The 19,017-nt window shown below is 47.1% G+C and overlaps 1 protein-coding gene across 5 annotated transcripts in view; it reads right to left on the minus strand.

Annotated features, from left to right (window-relative positions):
* The window catches only part of MED24 (mediator complex subunit 24), a 598,903-nt gene that overhangs the window by 39,206 nt on the left and 540,680 nt on the right, over positions 1 to 19,017 (minus strand). For all 5 annotated transcript variants that reach the window (XM_069634774.1, XM_069634779.1, XM_069634777.1 and 2 more), the window contains one exon: positions 8,964 to 9,057. In XM_069634774.1, coding sequence (XP_069490875.1) covers positions 8,964 to 9,057 — 94 coding nt within the window. The remainder of the gene's footprint in view (positions 1 to 8,963; positions 9,058 to 19,017) is intronic.

Here is a 19,017-nt window from a genome sequence, read left to right on the forward strand (position 1 = left end):
TCTCAGGTCGCTTGCCAACTCACTGGCTCTGTGCGGTTCTCTCTTTCTTTTCGATTTCCAATTCACGAGTCAAAGTTAGTACCACAGGCTTGGTCTCGCCTCCCCAACTCGGTCGTTCACCCAGGAGGTTTGCTGGTGTCCTTGAAACACAATGCAGTCTTCAATATTGGGATCTGGCCTTCTCCACATGTCTTCCACAGCCTTGTGGAGCCAACAACCTCCTGTAGGGAACTCTTGGGGTTTTCGGCCCGCTGCTTTCATCCCTTGGTCCGTCGCTCTGCTTCAGTATGTTCGCCTTCGCCCCGGAAGTTCTGCTAGTACTCGTGTTCCATCTTGCTCAGAGTGTGTCTCTAGGTTTCGCCTTTTATCCGTGTTAGGAGAGCTAATTGGAATCAGGTGTATGCACTTGAAGTCAAGTGCCTGACCCGATTAGCGGGACATGTCCAGTATAATGTATAAGAGTTAGTCTTGTTACTCTCAGTCGCACTCTTCCTCGGCCTAGTGTTGGGGCAGAAAGAGGGAGTGGGGAGGCAGTTGGGTCATCGGATCCTAAAAAATAGGAGGGGTCGGATGTACAAAAAAGGGGGGGGGGGAATACCGCGTCTCACCGTCGGCTGCCTCACCCCAGAACCCTGAAGAATCCTTACCCAGGTGACCCCCCCCCCCCGCACTGGTCAGACCCCAGGAACTGGATCCAAAAGCGATGGCCATGTCCTGGCCAGCTGGATGCAAAGTCCCCGAGGACACGCGGGCAAGACAACTTTTGATTTGTTTCTCACAATGCCCCTTTCTGTAAACTGCTAAGGAAGATTGCAGAGGAGTGAGTGCTGGAACTGTATAAAAGGTGAAGCTCCTGGGGTGAATAGCAAGCCAACCGCTGGAAGCTGAAGTAACTTAAGAAGTAGACGACCGGAGACGCCTGCAGACTCTTTGCAACACCGTGAAGCGACCACTGCTCTAATGACCCAGTTTTCTGTGCGACAAAAGAACGCCGAAGAGGAAGACTCCTTTCCTTTCCTTTGACTGGTGGGAACAACCAGTCCCAAGACGCGCTTTGTTTTGAGCCATTTCCCCGTGGTCCTGTGAGTTTCCAGAGCCGCCGAACCCCAATACCAGGAACCCTGTTGCCCATTCCGAGTGCATCATCGTGGAAAGGCCAAACTAGTCCAAATCTTTGCTGAGCCCTCAAGGACACTCCAGAGATCAGATCCAACTCGCCCAGACCCCCTCAGCAGAGTGTAGGACTGTGAGAAGCGAAGAAGATTGACCAGGCAAAACGCGTCCTTTGTTGGTGCTGCAGAAAAGGGGCAAATCCACAGAGTGACCAGAGAAGTTGCTGAAAGCCGTGCCAGAGGTCCTCCCTCGAGACTGCTGCTGAGAGATCCCGTCCATTGTCCAGCCTTTCATCATCAGACCAAGGAATCTGGAGGCGGGGTCCAGCGCTGCCACATCAAGGAGAATCCAGCCACAATATTTTCTTCAAACCTAAGGTATTGTGGGGAGAAAGGTATTGCTTACTTTGATCTGTGAAGTCGCTCCAGAGAGTTGGAGTGCAAATAGAGGTGTCCAGGGTACCCCCCTCTTACCTCCGACTCAAGCTGCTGCTTGTGTCCCTTTAGGGAGTGTTTGGTAAGAATTGATGCAGTCACACTGTGTGACACTACACAACGCTTATCTGCTTGGTATTCAGTAACCCACCTTTTGATATAGGTCTGTACTACACAAGTTGGTAGTGTGACTGAGCAGCCAGGCCTATCTCAAGAGGGGTAAATGTGAGCTGAGTTGTACAAATTAAATCCGTAAATACAAGTAGCCAAGTAACACTTACACTCATGGTTTCAGTTATAAATAGTTATTGATTTAATTAACATCAATTTTTAAATAAGCAAACAGGCAATTTGTGTAACGATGTAAATATACTTTAAAATTACTTTTCAGAATCAAAACAAGTTAGTGGTCAATCGTTGGATATGCTTCTTACACAATTCCTACACCCTGAGGTGACTTCAATCACAAGGACAATAATGGCATTTATATAGCACACTAGTTATACTTTGCAGATTCTGAGGTTGCAGAAAGGAAAGGTTAGGGAATGAAAAAGGTTAAACTGTTTCTCAGTATGTGCGAGGACAACTAAATCTTCCAATGAAATCCAGATAAGCCTTTCCCAGCAGTAACAGTATACACCAAGCTACCACCTATGAAGGACAAATAGTATCAAAATCAACGGCCAGAAGAGTCTGCAAGGAGCCAGGGCAGCCAAAGTCAATTGGAACACAGTCTATGGATCTGTTGTACTTCTTAGATCAAATGTCTTGCACAAAGTTAGAGAGTTTGTAGAAAATCAATGTAAGGTCACAAGCTGTTAAGCCTGTGAGAAAAAGAGTTGGTATTAACTCTAAACGGTAAACCAATGCAATTTCCAACTATGAAGAGCACAGCTAAAAGAATGAGGTAGGTACCCCAAGCCTATACAGTACCTCTGGTTTGAAGAAGAGTGGTCCAGCTGGATTCTGTCTTACCACAGCAGTGCAGACCCTTGTTCCTGAGCCTCAGTCGTGGGGACAAGAGGGAGGAGGTCTGGAGGGCTCCTGCGGCGGTACTTGGGAGGTCGTCGGCAGCTACAGGCTCTTTTCGGTTCAGCAGCACTTCGTGGTTTCAGCACTTAGCGAACAGCACCGTTGAGGATCTTGGATACAGGTTGGACTCTTTGCTCCCTCGGTTCTGCACTCTGGTAAGGGGACTCTGGATCTGGAGGCCCTGCATCGGGATGGTCCTTATGAATCTCCTGGGGCTTCTAGCTGGATTCGTTCTGCGGCAGACATTGCACTCCACTACGGACACTCAATCCCTGGCATTGGGTTCTTACAGCAACGAAGAAGCAAAGCCAGTAGGGGATGGTGGTCCAGGAGTGTTTGTCTCGGTGTTAGTTGGTCCCACTAACCCAAGGGGAGAAGTCGTCCCATCCGGAGCTTCTCTGTCGAGGTGAAAAAGGAGTTCAGCACAGGAGCAGGGCTTCACCAGGAAATTCAAAGGTCCAGGAGGTTGCAGCAAGTTTCGTTCACAGTTTCTTCGTTGGGTGTTTCTCCCAGTGGTCGACTCTGCCTCTAGTCCCAAAACCCTCACCTTTTAAGGAAGTTTCTTCCATTCATGCACAGCCTAGGCTGTCAATCACACCACACAGCAGAAGGGACAGCCAGCCAATCTGGACTGGTTGCATTCAGGCATTCCTAGAGACAATGGATAGGGGAGTTTCGGGACCCTCCTACACATCCTGTCCTTCCAGACACACTGGAGCCAGAGACGGGCTTCAGGGCTGAAGCCCGCCAAAGGCAAGACAAACAAAGGGCTCAAACCTGTCAACGCACAGGGTAAAACCCAAGAAAGACCTCACAAACAGAAAATGGTGAAAAAAGAAGACGGGGCCATTTTGACAAAATGGTTACCCATGGTGCTGTACTGCAGCTGAGGGATCAGCCTGCGGTAGAAAAGCACAATGGTAGGAAAAAATTAAACCAGTGCCACCAGCATTTAAAGTAGTGGGGGTAACATAAAAATGTTACATGAGCGAGTAGGATAAGGGGCTACGAGGTAACCCTCCAGCACTCCAAAGGATGGTGTGTGCTGGACCTGCAAAGAGAAAATGTAAGTAAAGTCAATTTCACTTTACTATTCTTGGGAACTGTAGTTCACACAAGAAAAGGTAGTTAAACCTTAAATCTAAAAGGATTTCTCTGTGACACTGGACTGAAGGTGCTGTGTGTCACCATACAAAAAGTAGATGCGTATGGAGTTTGTCAGACTCAGTGACTCAAAAACAGTGAAAACACAAAATCCAAATCAGGTAAAAACACGAGTGAGAAAAAGGTCCCACTCACTCGGGAGTTTAAATTAAAAAGTCCCAAGTCCAGCAAAAGAGCTGGGGGTCTCTGAAGTGGGAGGAAAAGCACTAACATGAAAATTCTCCCCAACAGCGAGTCCTTAACAGGGTCTCCAACGTTGGTTTAAACCTGCTACATCGTAAAGACTAGAGATTTTAAAGTATCCACAGGAACTTTTGGTATTCTGCTGCTTGTCAAGACTTGAGCCCTCTCAGAACTGCCTTTACCTAGGGTTCTGTTTTAGGACTTGAAATAAATGCTGTGCAAAGAAACCGCCTCTAGAACCTTAAGCCTTGCTAGTCTAACACTAAGCAAATGTTTTCCTTCCCAAAAGTCCCTATTTTGTATGTGTATGCAGAGTAAATGTATTTACCGTATTTCTGCTAAGATTCGCGAGTGCGCGTCATTACCCATAATACGATAGAACTGTCATTACTGTCAAAAGCTGTAAAAAATGTAAGCGCGAGCAACTGCAAACTAAGCACTGGCCTTTGAAAAGTATTCTAAGTGTTTTGGTTCTATGTACCAAGTCTTTCAAAGTAATTATTGTGTAAATATAATAAATATTTTAATATACATTTATGTGCAAGTGTTTCTTTGAAATCGCATTACTAACTGGATTCAGTGTACTTACCTACAACTCACATCTTCCTCTTCAGATAAGCCTGACTGCTCTGCCACTCTACCAAGGTTCTAGCAGTGGTATAGACTGTTACCAAGAGTTGGGGGATCTACAAATCAATGTGATAGCTTACTAAAGTCTTACCTCTGAGTGGGACTTTAGGAAACTCCCTTAACAAGGGGACAGCCAGCCTCCCAGTCATAACTGGATCTAAGCAGACATATTGGAGAACAAAGACCTGCAGAGTTACGGTGCACTCCCAGACACGCTGGCACCCTCGTGCAGGCTTCCCAATGGGAGCCCGGCAAAGACAAGAGAGTCAGCAGCACCTCCTCCACCTAGAACAGCAGAAGAAGGCTAAATAAAGGACAAGTTAACAAGAATTTGCGAGAAAAAAAGACTGCCACCATTTAAAGTCAATGGTGACCCATGTTTCCCTTACCGCAGGTGCGACAGCAGCATGCGTGTAAAAATCACAAAAAGTCGGTAGAAAATATCCACTGCCACCAGCCACTTAGATTAACCAGAAAGTTACAGAAGAAGTGGAAAAGGGGATAGATTGTGTCCCCCTCAGCACTCCACATAATGTGGGGTGTGCCGTTTCCACAAAATAAAATTAGGCAGGATAAAAAGTATCCCCCTGTCCTTGGAAACAGTAGTTATAACAAGGACAATACAAAGGGTAGCCCAAAGAGCCCCCAGCAACACTGCACATTTAGTGCTGTGTGCTGCAATAATAAAATACAGATGCATTAAAAAGTCCAGGTAAAGCATAACTCCAAAAAGATACAACCAAAAGGGTTGAAAAAGGTTACCAGAGGTAGAGCAAAAGACTGAGTGAGAAGGGAAAAAGGGTCCCACCACTCAGGAGAAATGATCGAAAATCCAAAAGCCCAGCAAAAAGTGCTGGGGAACTCACAAGTGGGGAGAATATTGCACAAATAATAAAATTCTACCTAACACCGTTACCTTCACTCGGGGATGATGATGATGATGATGATGAATAATTCTTCTTCTTCTTCTTCTTCTTCTTCCACTCTTATTTGGCCCGCTTAGCTATGCGGTCCGTTACTGTTGGCTGTCTCGGCGTAGTTCTTGGACCCCACGGCCCACTCACTACAGGTCACGCCACCACCAGAATGACTTTCAGCTTCAGGGTTGTCGGCCTCCGTCGACTGATAAGACACTTTCCTCGCGTCCCTCGGCTAATTATCGTCACTTCACTTCACAAGGCTGCCTCGGTGCAACCTTCAAACGACTCGTTTCCGGCTTACTGGCTTTTTGGCAGCCTCCTCGTTCGCCTACTTCTCCTTCCTGATGTCGTGATCATTCTGGATATTGCACGCACTGTCCTTCTTTATGGTTTACTTTAAGTAGCCGGGACTGCACCAGTGTAACATTAGTTTGATTGACAACAGCTGGTCGAACCCTCTACCTGTTTGACTGCCGCATTCTTGAGTTATTCCTCATCCCAGTACTTATCCTAGTGAGACTGTCCGACACCTTACAGTAACGCATAGTCTTGAACTATGGCACACACAAGGAAAGGTTGGGTGTTGGTACAACCCTGTCGGGTTGGGAGATAAAGGGGCTGTGTCACAGACTCACTCCCTTGTCCCCAGGAGGAGAGTCCCTCCCCATGAGATCCTTCTGCATTTTACCACTCCTAGGGGTGCCATCAGTTAGTGGCCTGACCTCCATAGCCTCATGGAAAGGGGCTTCACCCTGGGACAAAGTGTCACCATCTGAAGGATTGTCACAAAACCCAATTGGATATCCAAGAGGAACTTGCCCACTATTAGGGAGATTTTTGCACAACCCTCTGAGTGCTGTGTAATAATCTAGCCTCACAGTAGAACAGTGTGCCACGCAAAAGGAAAGACCAGACTCCCCAATGGTAAGTGCAGCAGAGCAGTCAGGCTTAACTTCAGGAGGGAGGAAGACTAGCAGGTACAGCACAAAATAATACACCACACTGGTATAGTGAAACATATACACTATTTATATAGTCACATACAAAATGTTCCTGAAATGAAAAATAATGACTCAGAATGACATAACAAATAGAGCACAGTGTATATAAAAAAAGTAAATGGTCAGTTAAGGCCTGGCCCCACTGCTACCAAGTAGGCCCCATATCTGGTGGCAAAGAGTAGTGAACCACTGTATATCCTTAGACCAGAATGTTATACTCTGATTTGAATATGCTTAGTAAATCAGGGAGTTGCTAAAAATCCAGGGCTTGGTGAAGAAGTTTAGGAACCCTAGAGGGACCCCAGGAAAATTGCCACAGCACAGGTAAGTACCTTGTCGTATGACATATGCTAATTCCATTATTGAGAGACATTGCCTATAGGAAACAGGAGAAAGCATGTGGGCTGACCTACAGTTATGATGAAAACCCAAGTAACTCCCAGTTCCTTTCCACAGGTACCCAGAATAAATTAGTTGACCACGGGGGACATCCATGGAGAACCAGAAGAAGAGATCCAGTGGAGGGTTTGAGCCACATGTGCAAGGAAGCAGAGCAGGATTCAGCCACCAATGTTAACCAATGTGTGTGGTTAATTGTACTTCTATACCCCCATAGCTCCTGAAGTCTGCTTACTGCTCATTCTACGTTATCTTGACAGAGGTTTGCTAGACCTAAGTGTTAATAACTGTTCACTAACCAGGGTGGCCTCTCAGAACCCCCACCTCTCCCTCCCCTCACACGACTGGTTCTGAAAATTCATCTTAACAGCCAAATAGCTGCGAATTCTCTGATCTGAGAAAAAGTCAGACATTTAGAGAAAATAAAAATGAAAAGGAACCACCAGGTAATCATGATAAAATGACATAGAAAACTTTCAAACAGTACTTACCCACTCTACAACAGTAGTTGGGCATCCTCCAACTATAAGCAGTATTCCCTAGCTCACCATACACAGAAATCCAAATTGCCACCAGGGTTGACATAGGTTTAAGCCGGACCTCTTTCAGCTGACATGACATGGGGCGCAGCCCTGCCCACACTACACACGTGAAGCTACTGTAAAGGAGATGGTGCAAGGGGGAGGGTTTACATCCCTATATAAGTCGTGCAGTTTAGCCCTGCAGCGTGGCTTGCAGGAGCTTCTCGTTTGGTGAAGGCTGGAGACTGGTAGGAGGATGTAGACCAAGAGATGGCGTGGGTGACAGACTGGAGAGGTGGTGACAGAAGGGTGCAGGAGGAGTGGTTGGGGAAACCAGAAGTGGATTGTGAGGAGATGGGGAAATTCAGTAGTGGATGGGAAAGGGACGGGAAGGTTGAGATGAGATTGCAAGGATAATGTGAGATCACTAGTGTGTCAGGAACAGGATGTAAAATCAGGACTGAACTGGAAGGAGGGGATAAAATGAGAAGGGAAGAAACATTATGAGAAGGAGCCAGAGGAAGGCAGGATCTGGGCATAGAGTGAAGGGGGTGAAGAACAGAAGAGAAAGTGGAGGAGAAGAGATTGACTTTTTAGGGCTTACACAGGGCTTAACAGTGTTCTAACTCACGGAGTGGGTGGTTGTTTTACTCATTTGGGTTTGAAGAGTTTATGTTTTTGGGGGGGTGGGGGGGTGGTCACACTTTCCAGGAATTTCCTTAACTTCCATGCAAAAGAGTAGGCCTTCCTCAACTCAAGATGAAGGAGAGAGGCATGACTCCTGGAGTACTGAATGAGTGAGGTCATAGAACTATTTAGAATGTTGCTGGTCAACAGCTGGACAAAGGTGAATAAGCTCCTATAGTTCTACCCCCCCAGGCACTTAGTGGGGTAGAGGTGGAAAAAGGTAGGAAAGGTAGGATCTAGGAAACTACCTAGGAACTAGGAAAGGCCGCGAAGAAGTAGGAGAGGTAGTATCTTACTGATTTCCCTTTGTGTCTTGCAGGTTCTGGTTGAGGAAGAAGAGATCCTGTGTCGCTTTATCCAAGTCCCTTTTCCCTACAAAACGTCAATACTATAGAGATAACCTAACCACCGTAGGTGGGACGTTGAAGGGGGTCCATGGGGCCTAGCAACTCCTGTGGATTTCACCTCAAGCACATGGTACTTTTCAAGAGTTCATAAGGACAGAGATTGAGAGGTACTAGAGTGGATTGTGGTTGTCACTAAAGAGAGTTTGGAACATGACCCAAGGCTGACTAGGAGTGGAGACCACTGGGGCCAAGCGGAGGAGAGGAAACTGGAGGAGGTGGTTGCAGTAGGAGGTGGAGGAAGTTGGGAGGTAGTAGTGATATTGGGGCGAGGTAGTGATAGTCCAGAGAGTAAGACCAAGACAGTGGTCAGCACAGAGGAGAGTGAACAGAAAGAAGAGGTGGGAAAATCTAGGAAGAATGGCCAAGAAGACCGGAACTTACTTAGCCTGGAGCAGAGGTTCCCAAGAACCAAGACAGCCCTAGGTAGGCACAGGAGGTGGGTGGACAAGAAATTAATCTAGTAGGCTCTCACCTCAATATCCTCTCGATGTCTCTTCCTCTGCCGCGGCGAGGACTGACCCTTATTATGCGATGAGTAGGAGCTTAGAGCACACCAGACAGATAATCTAGAACAGATACAGAAAAAGTAAAGTTAGTAGTGTTACTTAATATGATACATCCCTCTGGACACGACACTCCTCTTAACAATACCTCTGTCCAGTGTGATTACAGTATTTTGACAAGGAAAATGTTCGAGCATACACTTTTTGTGGTTACTGAACGACATAAAGAGAGACCTATTGTTCAGTAATACACGATATTGTGTGCTACATTTGGAGCAGAACAAACAAAAGTATGGAGGCTCATTCCAACTAGTCGCTAAACTGTGTCCATACAACATACTGGAGATCTTTCTTCACCCACTGCAGGATGTTTTACAATTACATATTGCCTGGATCTGGAGCTTGGATGGAAGGGTGACCCTCCATTGTAGCAATCATACCTGCTCTGATGCAATAACACAGAGAAATAGGATTTTCTCTGGGACAAAAGGGAAAAGGTGATGACAAATCTCAGGAACATAATGGAGTTTGGCAAGAATTGTGGATGGAAGGAGATGAGAAACACGCCCTCAAGATATCCAGTAGAGACCATGATGGAGCAGAAGAGTTGCAACAGACCTCCTTCCTGTCACCAGCCATGTGACAGGAAAAGGGTGCACACAACTTCCCTACCATGACAGACCGAGACCGTGTTAGCAAATACACACTATCAGACATAATAGGTTGGTATCACAATTCTAAAATTGGCTTGGATCTTCACAAAGAATAAACACCTTCCTCTTTCTGTTTCTAAAACAATCATGCTGCCATCTACCATATTCAAGCATCACTCAAGGCTATCAAAAACATCCAAATCTACATTGATTCGGTGCTGGACTCTTCCGATTGCCACACTGGTTTGATGCCCTCAAGTGCTATGCTGGCCTAGCTGCCCCGAGTCAAAAGCTTATACAGACCTGCCCACAGACGCCCAACAACACCACAGAGGACTAGCAGAACTGCTGGCCCTCGCACACAGTCAAGACAAATGCTTTGAGCAGCTGCGACCAGTGAGCCTTCAACTAAACAGCATTTTGACAGTGCATTCACCAACTAGAAGAGCCACAGCAGGGTTGCCTAAACCGTATTTCAGCAAGAGGTAGATTACTAATAATGCAGCGATTGAAACGTGATGAACATTGGCAGAGAATAGGAGAGCTGCGGGCAGTGGAATTAAGCAATATCTCAAATCTTTATTTCTCAGACTTATGGTCAATCTTTGGCTTGCTGCTTGATAACTTAACGTGAATGATATGCAAGCAAAAATAGTAAGACTGAGAAAGAATATTATAAGACTCAGATAAAATGTAAGACTTTCTATCAGGATATCTAAAAGAGATTGAGGAACTACCTTATTTGTAGAAGAAAAGAGTAAATATTTAGCAGAGGATTATTTTTGCAAATCTTTTGCACATTTAACTGCAACAATAGTACCCCTTTTCCAGGATAATAATTTCACATTATATCTACTGAAGGTCAAAATAAAGCTAGTTAGTTGTAGCAAGTTACCTGCAACTTAAACTGAAAGTAATATTTTTGTAAACCTTTGAGGAATTCATGAAGCAAAAACACCATAATAAATGCCATGATAGCGGGGCGATAAACCTCTTGAAAAATAAGGGGAAAAGTAGCCTAAACAAAAGGGATCCTTCCTCCAGGCACTCACTAGTATACATCTTTTGTAAAAGGAGGCAGAACATGCAGTGTAAGAAGGTCTTCTTGTTTCTCTTTATTTATTTATTTTTTTAAAGTTTTTTTATTGATAGTTTTTCAACATAATCAGCAAAGAAGGGCTAACATTACAGAAAATGAAGAAACCTTAACAAAACCAAGACAGCACAGTATGTCTAAATGCATTGTTCCCGTATGCAGTTTGTTGGAGCCTCCAGTCATAGTTCAAATCCCCATATGCTGAACCACCATGGGCAGAATGCATGAGTATTGTGGTGTCTTTCCAACATTAAATCACACGCATCCGAGGAGTCGATGGTCTACATGATATTATCAGTGTTAGTAATATTGTGAGGCTGTTTAGGGGCTCCCCATCATGTCATGGGATTGAGTGATCAGGTAGTCAATGTATGGGTCCCAGATGTCCCTTGGCTTGGTGATACAGTAGTCTGCCAAATCTTGTCTCCATATCATTACAATATAAGGCGTCAGTGTGCCATTTATCAAATCTTGGAATTGGGTTCCTCCCACACCATTGCCACCCTCTTTTTGGCCAATAGAAGGAGAAACCTCAATAACTTCCTCCTACCCATGAGGAAGGATTTAGTGTGACCAAATAGTGCAGTAGGTCTGGGTCTAGTCTTTCCCCTATTTTTGCACCAAGCACCTCAAAGACCCTCTCCCAGAAGTAGACCATCTGCGGGCAGCTCCACGTAAGGTGTAGGAAATCAGCTGTTATGTTACTGCATCGCGCACAAGTCTGTGGGGTGTCTGGGAAGAATCTGTGTAGCACGGCTGGCATGTAGTAGAATTGGTGTAGGTATTTGAAATGAATCAACTTGAATCTAGCATTGAGAGCTACCTTCCTAGTCTGTGCACAACAATATTTCCACGTTTCTTCCGACATTCCGCGCTCTATGGAGACTTCCCATTTTTCTCGGGAGGAGGTGCCTGCTTTTAGATTAGTACTGAGGCTGATGCCGTATATGACCGAGACCACCCTCGCACTATAGTCTCCCTGAAGCATTTTGTCAAGAGTCAGGGCTACCATAGGTTCTCTGTGGAAGGTCGAGAATGTGTTTTTTGTCGAATTCCTCTGCCTGAAGTACAAAAACACATCAAGGGAGGCAAGTTCCCCTCTGTTGTGCATTTCCTCCAGCAACACAAATTGGCCATTCGGGAAGAGATCTCGAAAGCAGGTCACCCTCATTTACCTCATAAAAGCAACATAGCTTGTTTCACTGGTAAGTGGTATTCCCGGTATATAAATGATCGGCAGGGCCGGGGAGTAAATGACCTCCCCTTTGTGTTTGCGCTCAATTCGAGACCACAGCATACAGGTCAGTTGCACCATGTCCTTTGCCTTGGAGGTTCTGCGGGGTGCCGAGCGCAATAGCAATGGGGCCACCAACGCTCTCTCCACTTCTACATACCTTCTGTCTGCCTGGCACCCATACCAGTAGAAGAGGAACCCTGCTTGAGCCGCATCATAATAAGTTTCAAAGTCTGGCAGCGCTAGACCACCCTCGCTCAGTGGCATAACCAATTTTCCCCACGATATTCTAGCCTGTTTCCCAGCCCAGATAAATCCCAATATCATGGTTCTCCGGTCCCGGAAATACTCTCGAGGAAGTGCCAGCGGGACGTTAAGGAACAAGTACAGAAACCGTGGTAGTAGTACCATTTTGACTAAGGAGATTCATCCGTAGAGATTAAGGGGTACATTCTTCCACTGTTCGACCATCGTTTTCACTTGTTCCATTACCCTCAGATAGTTGTGCTCATACAAGGTAGTTGGGGCTCGAGCAATATTTATCCCCAAGTACCTTATGCCATTGGAACCCCCATCCATCTGTATAACGCTTGGCACTGTCCGTTAGCGGAAACAAAACCGATTTGGTGGTGTTAATACGGAGCTCTGAGAAGTCCCCGAACGCCAGCACGCCACGCATAAGTGGATCAAGATTTTGCATGCGATCGGTGACAGAGTATCATGTCGTCTGTGTATAGGGAGACGGCCACCCTGTGTTTGCAAAGTTGCACCCCCATGTGAGTGGTGCTCCCTAATTGCCTCCACCAATGGCTCTATCGCCAGTGTGAATATTAGTGGCGACAGGGGGCATTCCCAGCCTGGTACCTCTTCCCAGTGCTATGTTTTAGTTGATCACCCTGATCCTGGCCACTGGCACTGTGTACAATAATAAAACCAACAAGATAAGCTGTTCCCCCATCCCCATCCTATGTAATATTGTGAACATAAAGGGCCATTCAACAGAGTCGAACACTTTCGTGGCATCGAAGAGTGCAGCTACAGCTGGGACGTTTTGTGGTACCGCTGACAACCTGAACATTCTGCGCAACCCATAAGAAGTGGATTGTCCCGGAAGGAACCCGGATTGGTCTGCCTTCATTACCCTCACCATCAGCGGGGCTTCTCTGGATGCTATTAGTTTGGGCAAGAGTTTGTTGTCCAGATTGATGAGTGAGATAGGACGATAGGATGAGCAGTCCGCTTTTTTGGTCTTGCTTGCAACACCACTACCACCGCATCCCTCAGGGAGTCCGGCAGGTACCCATCCTTCAGACTCTGGTGGTACATTTGCAGTAGGTGTGAGGCCAATTTCACAGCATAGTGTTTGTAAAACTCGGCTGTGTATCTGCCCAGCCCTGGGGATTTCCCTGACAGGAGAGAATTAACAGCCACCAGAACTTTCCCCAGAGACACAAGGCGACCCAACCACTCCCTTTCCTTGCCTGTGCACCAATATAAAGCGACCTGATCCAGATAGTCGTTCATCTCCTGTTGGGAGACCTGTATTTCGGATGAATATAATTGACCATATAATTTGCAAAATTCTTGGACTATCTCTACATCGGCAAATCTCGCCACCAGGTGTGAGTCTCTAATGGATAGAACCCGATTTTTAGTGCCCTCAGGTCACGCAGTCCTTGCCAATAGATTCCCTGGCTGTTGTCCCTCCCCATATTGTAGCAACGCTGCCCTTCCCTGGAGAAACCTTGCTTCTTTGTGTGCTAATTCACTAAACACCTGCAGCTGTTTCTTGATCTCAGCTTGTTCCAATAGTATTGGTGTAGGTGTCTGACTGTAGTCTGCGTATGCGGGTTTCTGTGTCTCCAAGTTTGCTACGGATTTGCTTAAGCACCCCAGCCTCTTTTGGAGGTGCATTCTCCTCCGATTACGCATTTAAAACTTTCAGAGTTGCATGCGACTCCACAGATCCTACATTTATTTAAAAAAAAGGCATCTATGGCCATTGTCAACCCCTCTCTGAAAACCCTATCTGTCAATCCTTCGCTTTTAAACACCCAGGGATTCCTCGCATTTTCCCGACCCACTAAATCAATGGTCAGCAGTACCGGGGCTTGATCCAAGAGGGTGCGCGCAAGGATAGAAACCTCGGTGAATGGGAGAGCAGGAAGTAATCCAATCGGGATGCCAAGTTGTGGACAGAAGAGTGAAATGTGTATTCTAATGTTTCTTGATTTCGGGCCCTCCAAACATCTTGGACCTCCCAAGCCCAGCACATGTCCTGTAATGTAAGTGTCGCTTTTGGTGCGGATCGGTAAGCCCATCCCCCAGTGCGGTCTCGGTCGGGCTCCATGACCGCGTTAAAATCCCCAGCCTAAATTATTTCCCCTCCAGGTAGCTTCTCTAATTGACAACTGATCCATTCTAGGGTCTCCGCCGAGTCTTGGTTGGGACCATAATAGTTAATCAGTGTGTATAATCGACCCTGTAGGATTCCTTGTACTATCAGGGCTCTCCCCTCACAGTCCTTAATCATAGTGTTCAAGTGGAAACCCGACGGAGCTGGGTATGAGGATACCTACTCCTCTTGAATATGAGGAGTAGGATGAGCAGTAGCGATGGCGCCACCAGTTTCGCCCACATTTCGATTGCCCACCTGGTATTAGGTGCGTCTCTTGTAAAAAGGCCACTTCTACGTGGTGTCTTTGTATATACGACAAACCCTATGACATTTAGACGGGCAATTCCGGCCCTGGACATTCCATGTAATACTGCTAAGTGACCCAGCCATTCGGTATCCCAGTTATCCTTGTGACGGCATATTGCTTCATTTGCTTTGATTGCAACCCTGTGATACTCCTGTGCTCTGCCAATGAAAAGGGTTCATGACGCTTTGGGGTAAAGCGATTATATAAACTTAATAAATACGAATACAAAATTACTTTCCTGTGTGTCTCCAACATTAACCTCTTCAACAACCCCCCCACTACCCCAGCTAGCCACCCAAACCTGCCAACTTCTCCAATCCCCTGTACTTCGCCTTCCTACCGCCCCCCGACCCCCCAGCAACCCCAACCTGCCGGTCCCCTTCCACCCACCGCCCTTCCCCAACAACCTTAAGCTCCCGCATGAGGGAACACTAGGGCCCAGTCACCCTTGCAGCCCCTACCCATCTTGTGCGACTCAGACTGCCTCTTCTTATGCAGGCATTTATCTTGTGTCTTCAGTGTCTCACACTTCCTGCATTATTAGCGGGTGGTACCATTATCATGATTCCTTCGACGGCCTGGCGCGTTGGGAAGAAGTTCCAAAAAGGTGTTTGTCTCCTCGGGAGTATGAAAAAATAACACACGCCCATCATGCTGCACCCTCAGTTTGACAGGGAATAACATGACATATTTAATGTTCCTGTTCCGTAGTCTCTTTTTCACATCAATAAAAGTCTTCCTGGACGACTGCACCTTGTCCAAAAAGTCCAGGAAGAGGCTCGATGCACCTTGATATGTCGGGGAACCTTTTCCCCTTTCTTCCGAATGGGCCTCGTCTCTATCCCGGTAGTTTAGTAGGTTAGTGATTATTGGTTGTGCTGGTGCGCTGGGTATCGGCTTTCTCCCACATGGGATACGGTGGGCTCTCTCCACAATGAACACTGCTGAGAACTCCTCATTCCCCAAGAATTCCCTCAGTAGGTCCTCCACAATTGTCTCCATGTTCCGTTCATCTGCAGATTCAGGCACCCCTATGATTCTCATGTTGTTTCTACAAGACCGAGATTCAAGGTCATCTTGCTTGTCTTCCAGTTGCTTAATTGCTCTCTTAACCAGGGTGAGGTCTCTCGTGGCAGTGTGGGCTGCATCTTCGACAGCAGATACCGAGCCCTCTACTTCGTCTAGTCATTCTCTGTGTTTGTCCAGACGCACTTGCATGTGGTCTACTTTGCAAGTCAGGGTGACTATTTTTCCGCCTAGAGACTGGATGCTTGCCTGTACTTGACCAAGCATTGCTTTGATGTCATTGAGCACTCCTCCTGGGTCCAGTCCAGTAGAGCTCTCAGCGTCATTTGGGGAATCATCCCCCAAGGCCAAGTGTTTAGCCATCCTATAAATGCAATTTAGATTAATGATTGCCTGATTTTGGGGATTTTTACATGTTGTGACGCATTTGCCGTTCCCTCTTCTTCGCTGTGTCTCTGGTGTTCCACCTGCGGTGCACCACCCCGAGGTATATGACCCCACTCAGTCCTCATTTGGAAGGGTGCTACCCCTCAAAACATGTGACCGTGTGTAAAGAACTTCTCTATTGCCAGGAGGGAGGGCTGGGGCGGGCAAGCGTAGCTGGCAGTGCTTTTCTTGGGAGTGACAGGAAGGGGCCCGATTGTAGTCCAGTTCTGTGGCAATCTAGCGGGCCCCTATGTGGGTCGAATCCTGTTTGGGCTATAGCTCTCCCACTCCCCTTCCCCCCTGGCACAGTTGTGCAGAGGTGTGTAGCTCGGTGTCCGGGTCCAGGCCTTGCTATCTGCTGGCCGAGGGTTGTCTCTCAGAGGGGCCCTCCGCTCTCCCCTTGGTTCGTTCTAGCCGAGAGGGGGTGCGGGGGCGTGAGGGGAGGAGTTCAGGAGCGGGCCCCAGCAGAGCGGTCCGGGTCCACCCACTTCCCCCAGCGGTCCTACCTTGTATCCGGAGCACCACTCCAGCGGGTGCACACCAGCCTCCAAGTTTGCCGAGTCCTGGATTATCAGTGCATCTGATGTCTGGATGCGGCAGTGTGCTCCTCGCTCCGGGACAGCGTCCTCCCCCTCGCCTGACTGCTCCGGTGCCTAAGGGTGATCCCTGCGCACTTTCCTGCAGCGTCCCGACTTCGGCTCCACGTGCTTAACCAAGTTGGATGCGTCTCTGCTGCCACTTTGACACTGGATCTATGCTCCTTCGCAACGTCTCGGGATTGTGCCCTCAGTTTCTCATCCGGCGCTCAGCAGGCGCTGCGGGCTAGGTTTCTCCGTCCCTCGCCTCACATCGCAGCATTTCTGTACCAGCCCAGGCAGACCAGGTCGGGGTCGCAGATTTCCGCAGCCTGCCTGCTCTGTTCTTGGCTGCCAGGGTACGATTCTCTTCCAAATATTTTATGGGCGTCTGCCTCCTGCTTACACACTGAGCCAGCTGTTTTATTTAAGTGCGGTGAGTCAAAAGTCACCCGGATTTTGTCCACATCTATGGGGCTTCTCAGGAGCTCACAAACCTGTGGACATTTTGGCTGGGCTCTCTAGCGTCCCCCTTATTGTTTCTCTTTAAACTCAAACAATTCTGTGAAGGGCAGAGATGGTCAGCCTGTTCCGGTCCTCGAGGGCTAGGTGGCTCTATTAGATGCTGCTAAATTGCAAAGTAGGCTTCCCCCTTTCATCAGAGACAGCATGTCCAGTCAGTAGGGCAGCATGATTTAAGGAGCTTGGCAGGAGTCATGTAGACTAGGTGAACAAATCTGGCTTTTAAAGTAGTTAACACAGTTTCTAGGGACAGAATCGTCTGCAAAAAGAACAGAATTCCTACATTTTGCAGGAGTTGAGTGGCACAGATGTTGGCTAACAGTGACCAACCTCTTTGTGGAGATTCAGATCTAGGTAGGGGTGAGTTACCTCTTCAGATATGAGGGAATACTACTCGGCACTGGTGAAAATATGTTGGGCTGACTTGAAGCACACATCACAGATTCTCTGGTTCTTGTTTTGCATAAGGATGCAAACTTAGCCATCATCAATCACTTTGTGAATAAATTATTATTATGGAATAGAAGTTTGACGTAGTTTTGTCCCTTTTTACAAAGCTGTTACTAGATTCCACAGTCTCATCCAATTTATGTCTCCCTCCATTTTACGCTATCCTACCAAACGAAAGGGGTTCATTGAGCTAGAACAATCACGAAATATATAGAGTATCAACATGTGCCGGAGGCATTCAAGCAGTTCACCCCCGACGCAGATGAGCTGGGGAGGATGGCAAGAGTGTGTCACAGTCAGTGATGAAAAAACAAGCCAAAAACCATGTATCATTTCACTTTTAGGTCATTACTAAGCCCACAAGATTTTCTTTTTAGGATTTTCTTAAATAAGTCAGGCTTTCTTTAGGGCCATGGTCCTCCGTCCTCCTTTGTTATCCCAGAGATCAGGTCTGCCTTCTTAGCAGCAAACAGTCACTCACTGTCTGTGGGATTTAGAGTGTCCCATGGTTTGTTCTTGTCCTTTGTCAGCTTTTTCTTGGGTGTCGCTGGATGTTGCATTGTTCCTTAAAGATTTGAAGTTTACCTGGCACCACTAACCCTAACGAACGCCCTGGTTCGTCTTGACGGAGATACTGCGTCAGACTTTTTTCAGGACCATTGAAACTTGGGGGCTATCAGGCTTTGGTCCTTGGAGAACTGTCAACCTTGCCTGGCAGGCCTTCAGTTTCCGATGCTGTAAACTTCGGCCTCTCCACTATATGATCTTTATAAATACTGATGTTCTGGGTTTGATCACTTGATCCCCTCTTTTCTCCATCCACACCTCTTTGTCCTCTTCTCCACCTTTAGTCCATTTTTTCTCTCTTTTTCCTCCTCTCTGAGCCTTTCCCTCAGTCTCACCTTCATCTCATCTCCTCTGGTCTCTTTTTCCCCCCTGTGCCTTCTCTCCTCCACTCGCTCTCTTCCACCCCCGGCTCCTTTGCTGGACCCCCATGCTCTTTCCCCTCTCTTTCGCACCTCTCGCTCTACTCTTTCTCCACTCTGCTTTCTCATCGCCCCTTTCTCTGCTCCTTTCCATCCTCTTGTTCTGTGCCTTTCTTTCCCCATCAACCTCCTTGCAGCTCCGTCACACTACTCTTCACCTGCAACTCTGCACACAGATTCCCAACTCCCACGCTTAGTTTTGGCTGCATTCTTCTTCTATAAATCAGCTGGGTTGAGACCAGAGCGGGTAATTGTCAGACTATCATCCGCTGCTTGAGTGGCGGGAGAGTTTCCTGTGATTGGGTTAGGCCTGAGCGAACCACTGGTCCCCCAGCTGACATGTGTTGGCC

This window comes from Ambystoma mexicanum, chromosome 13 (genome assembly GCF_040938575.1).
Source record: "Ambystoma mexicanum isolate Mex_15411 chromosome 13, UKY_AmexF1_1, whole genome shotgun sequence".
Taxonomy (NCBI): Eukaryota; Metazoa; Chordata; class Amphibia; order Caudata; family Ambystomatidae; genus Ambystoma; species Ambystoma mexicanum.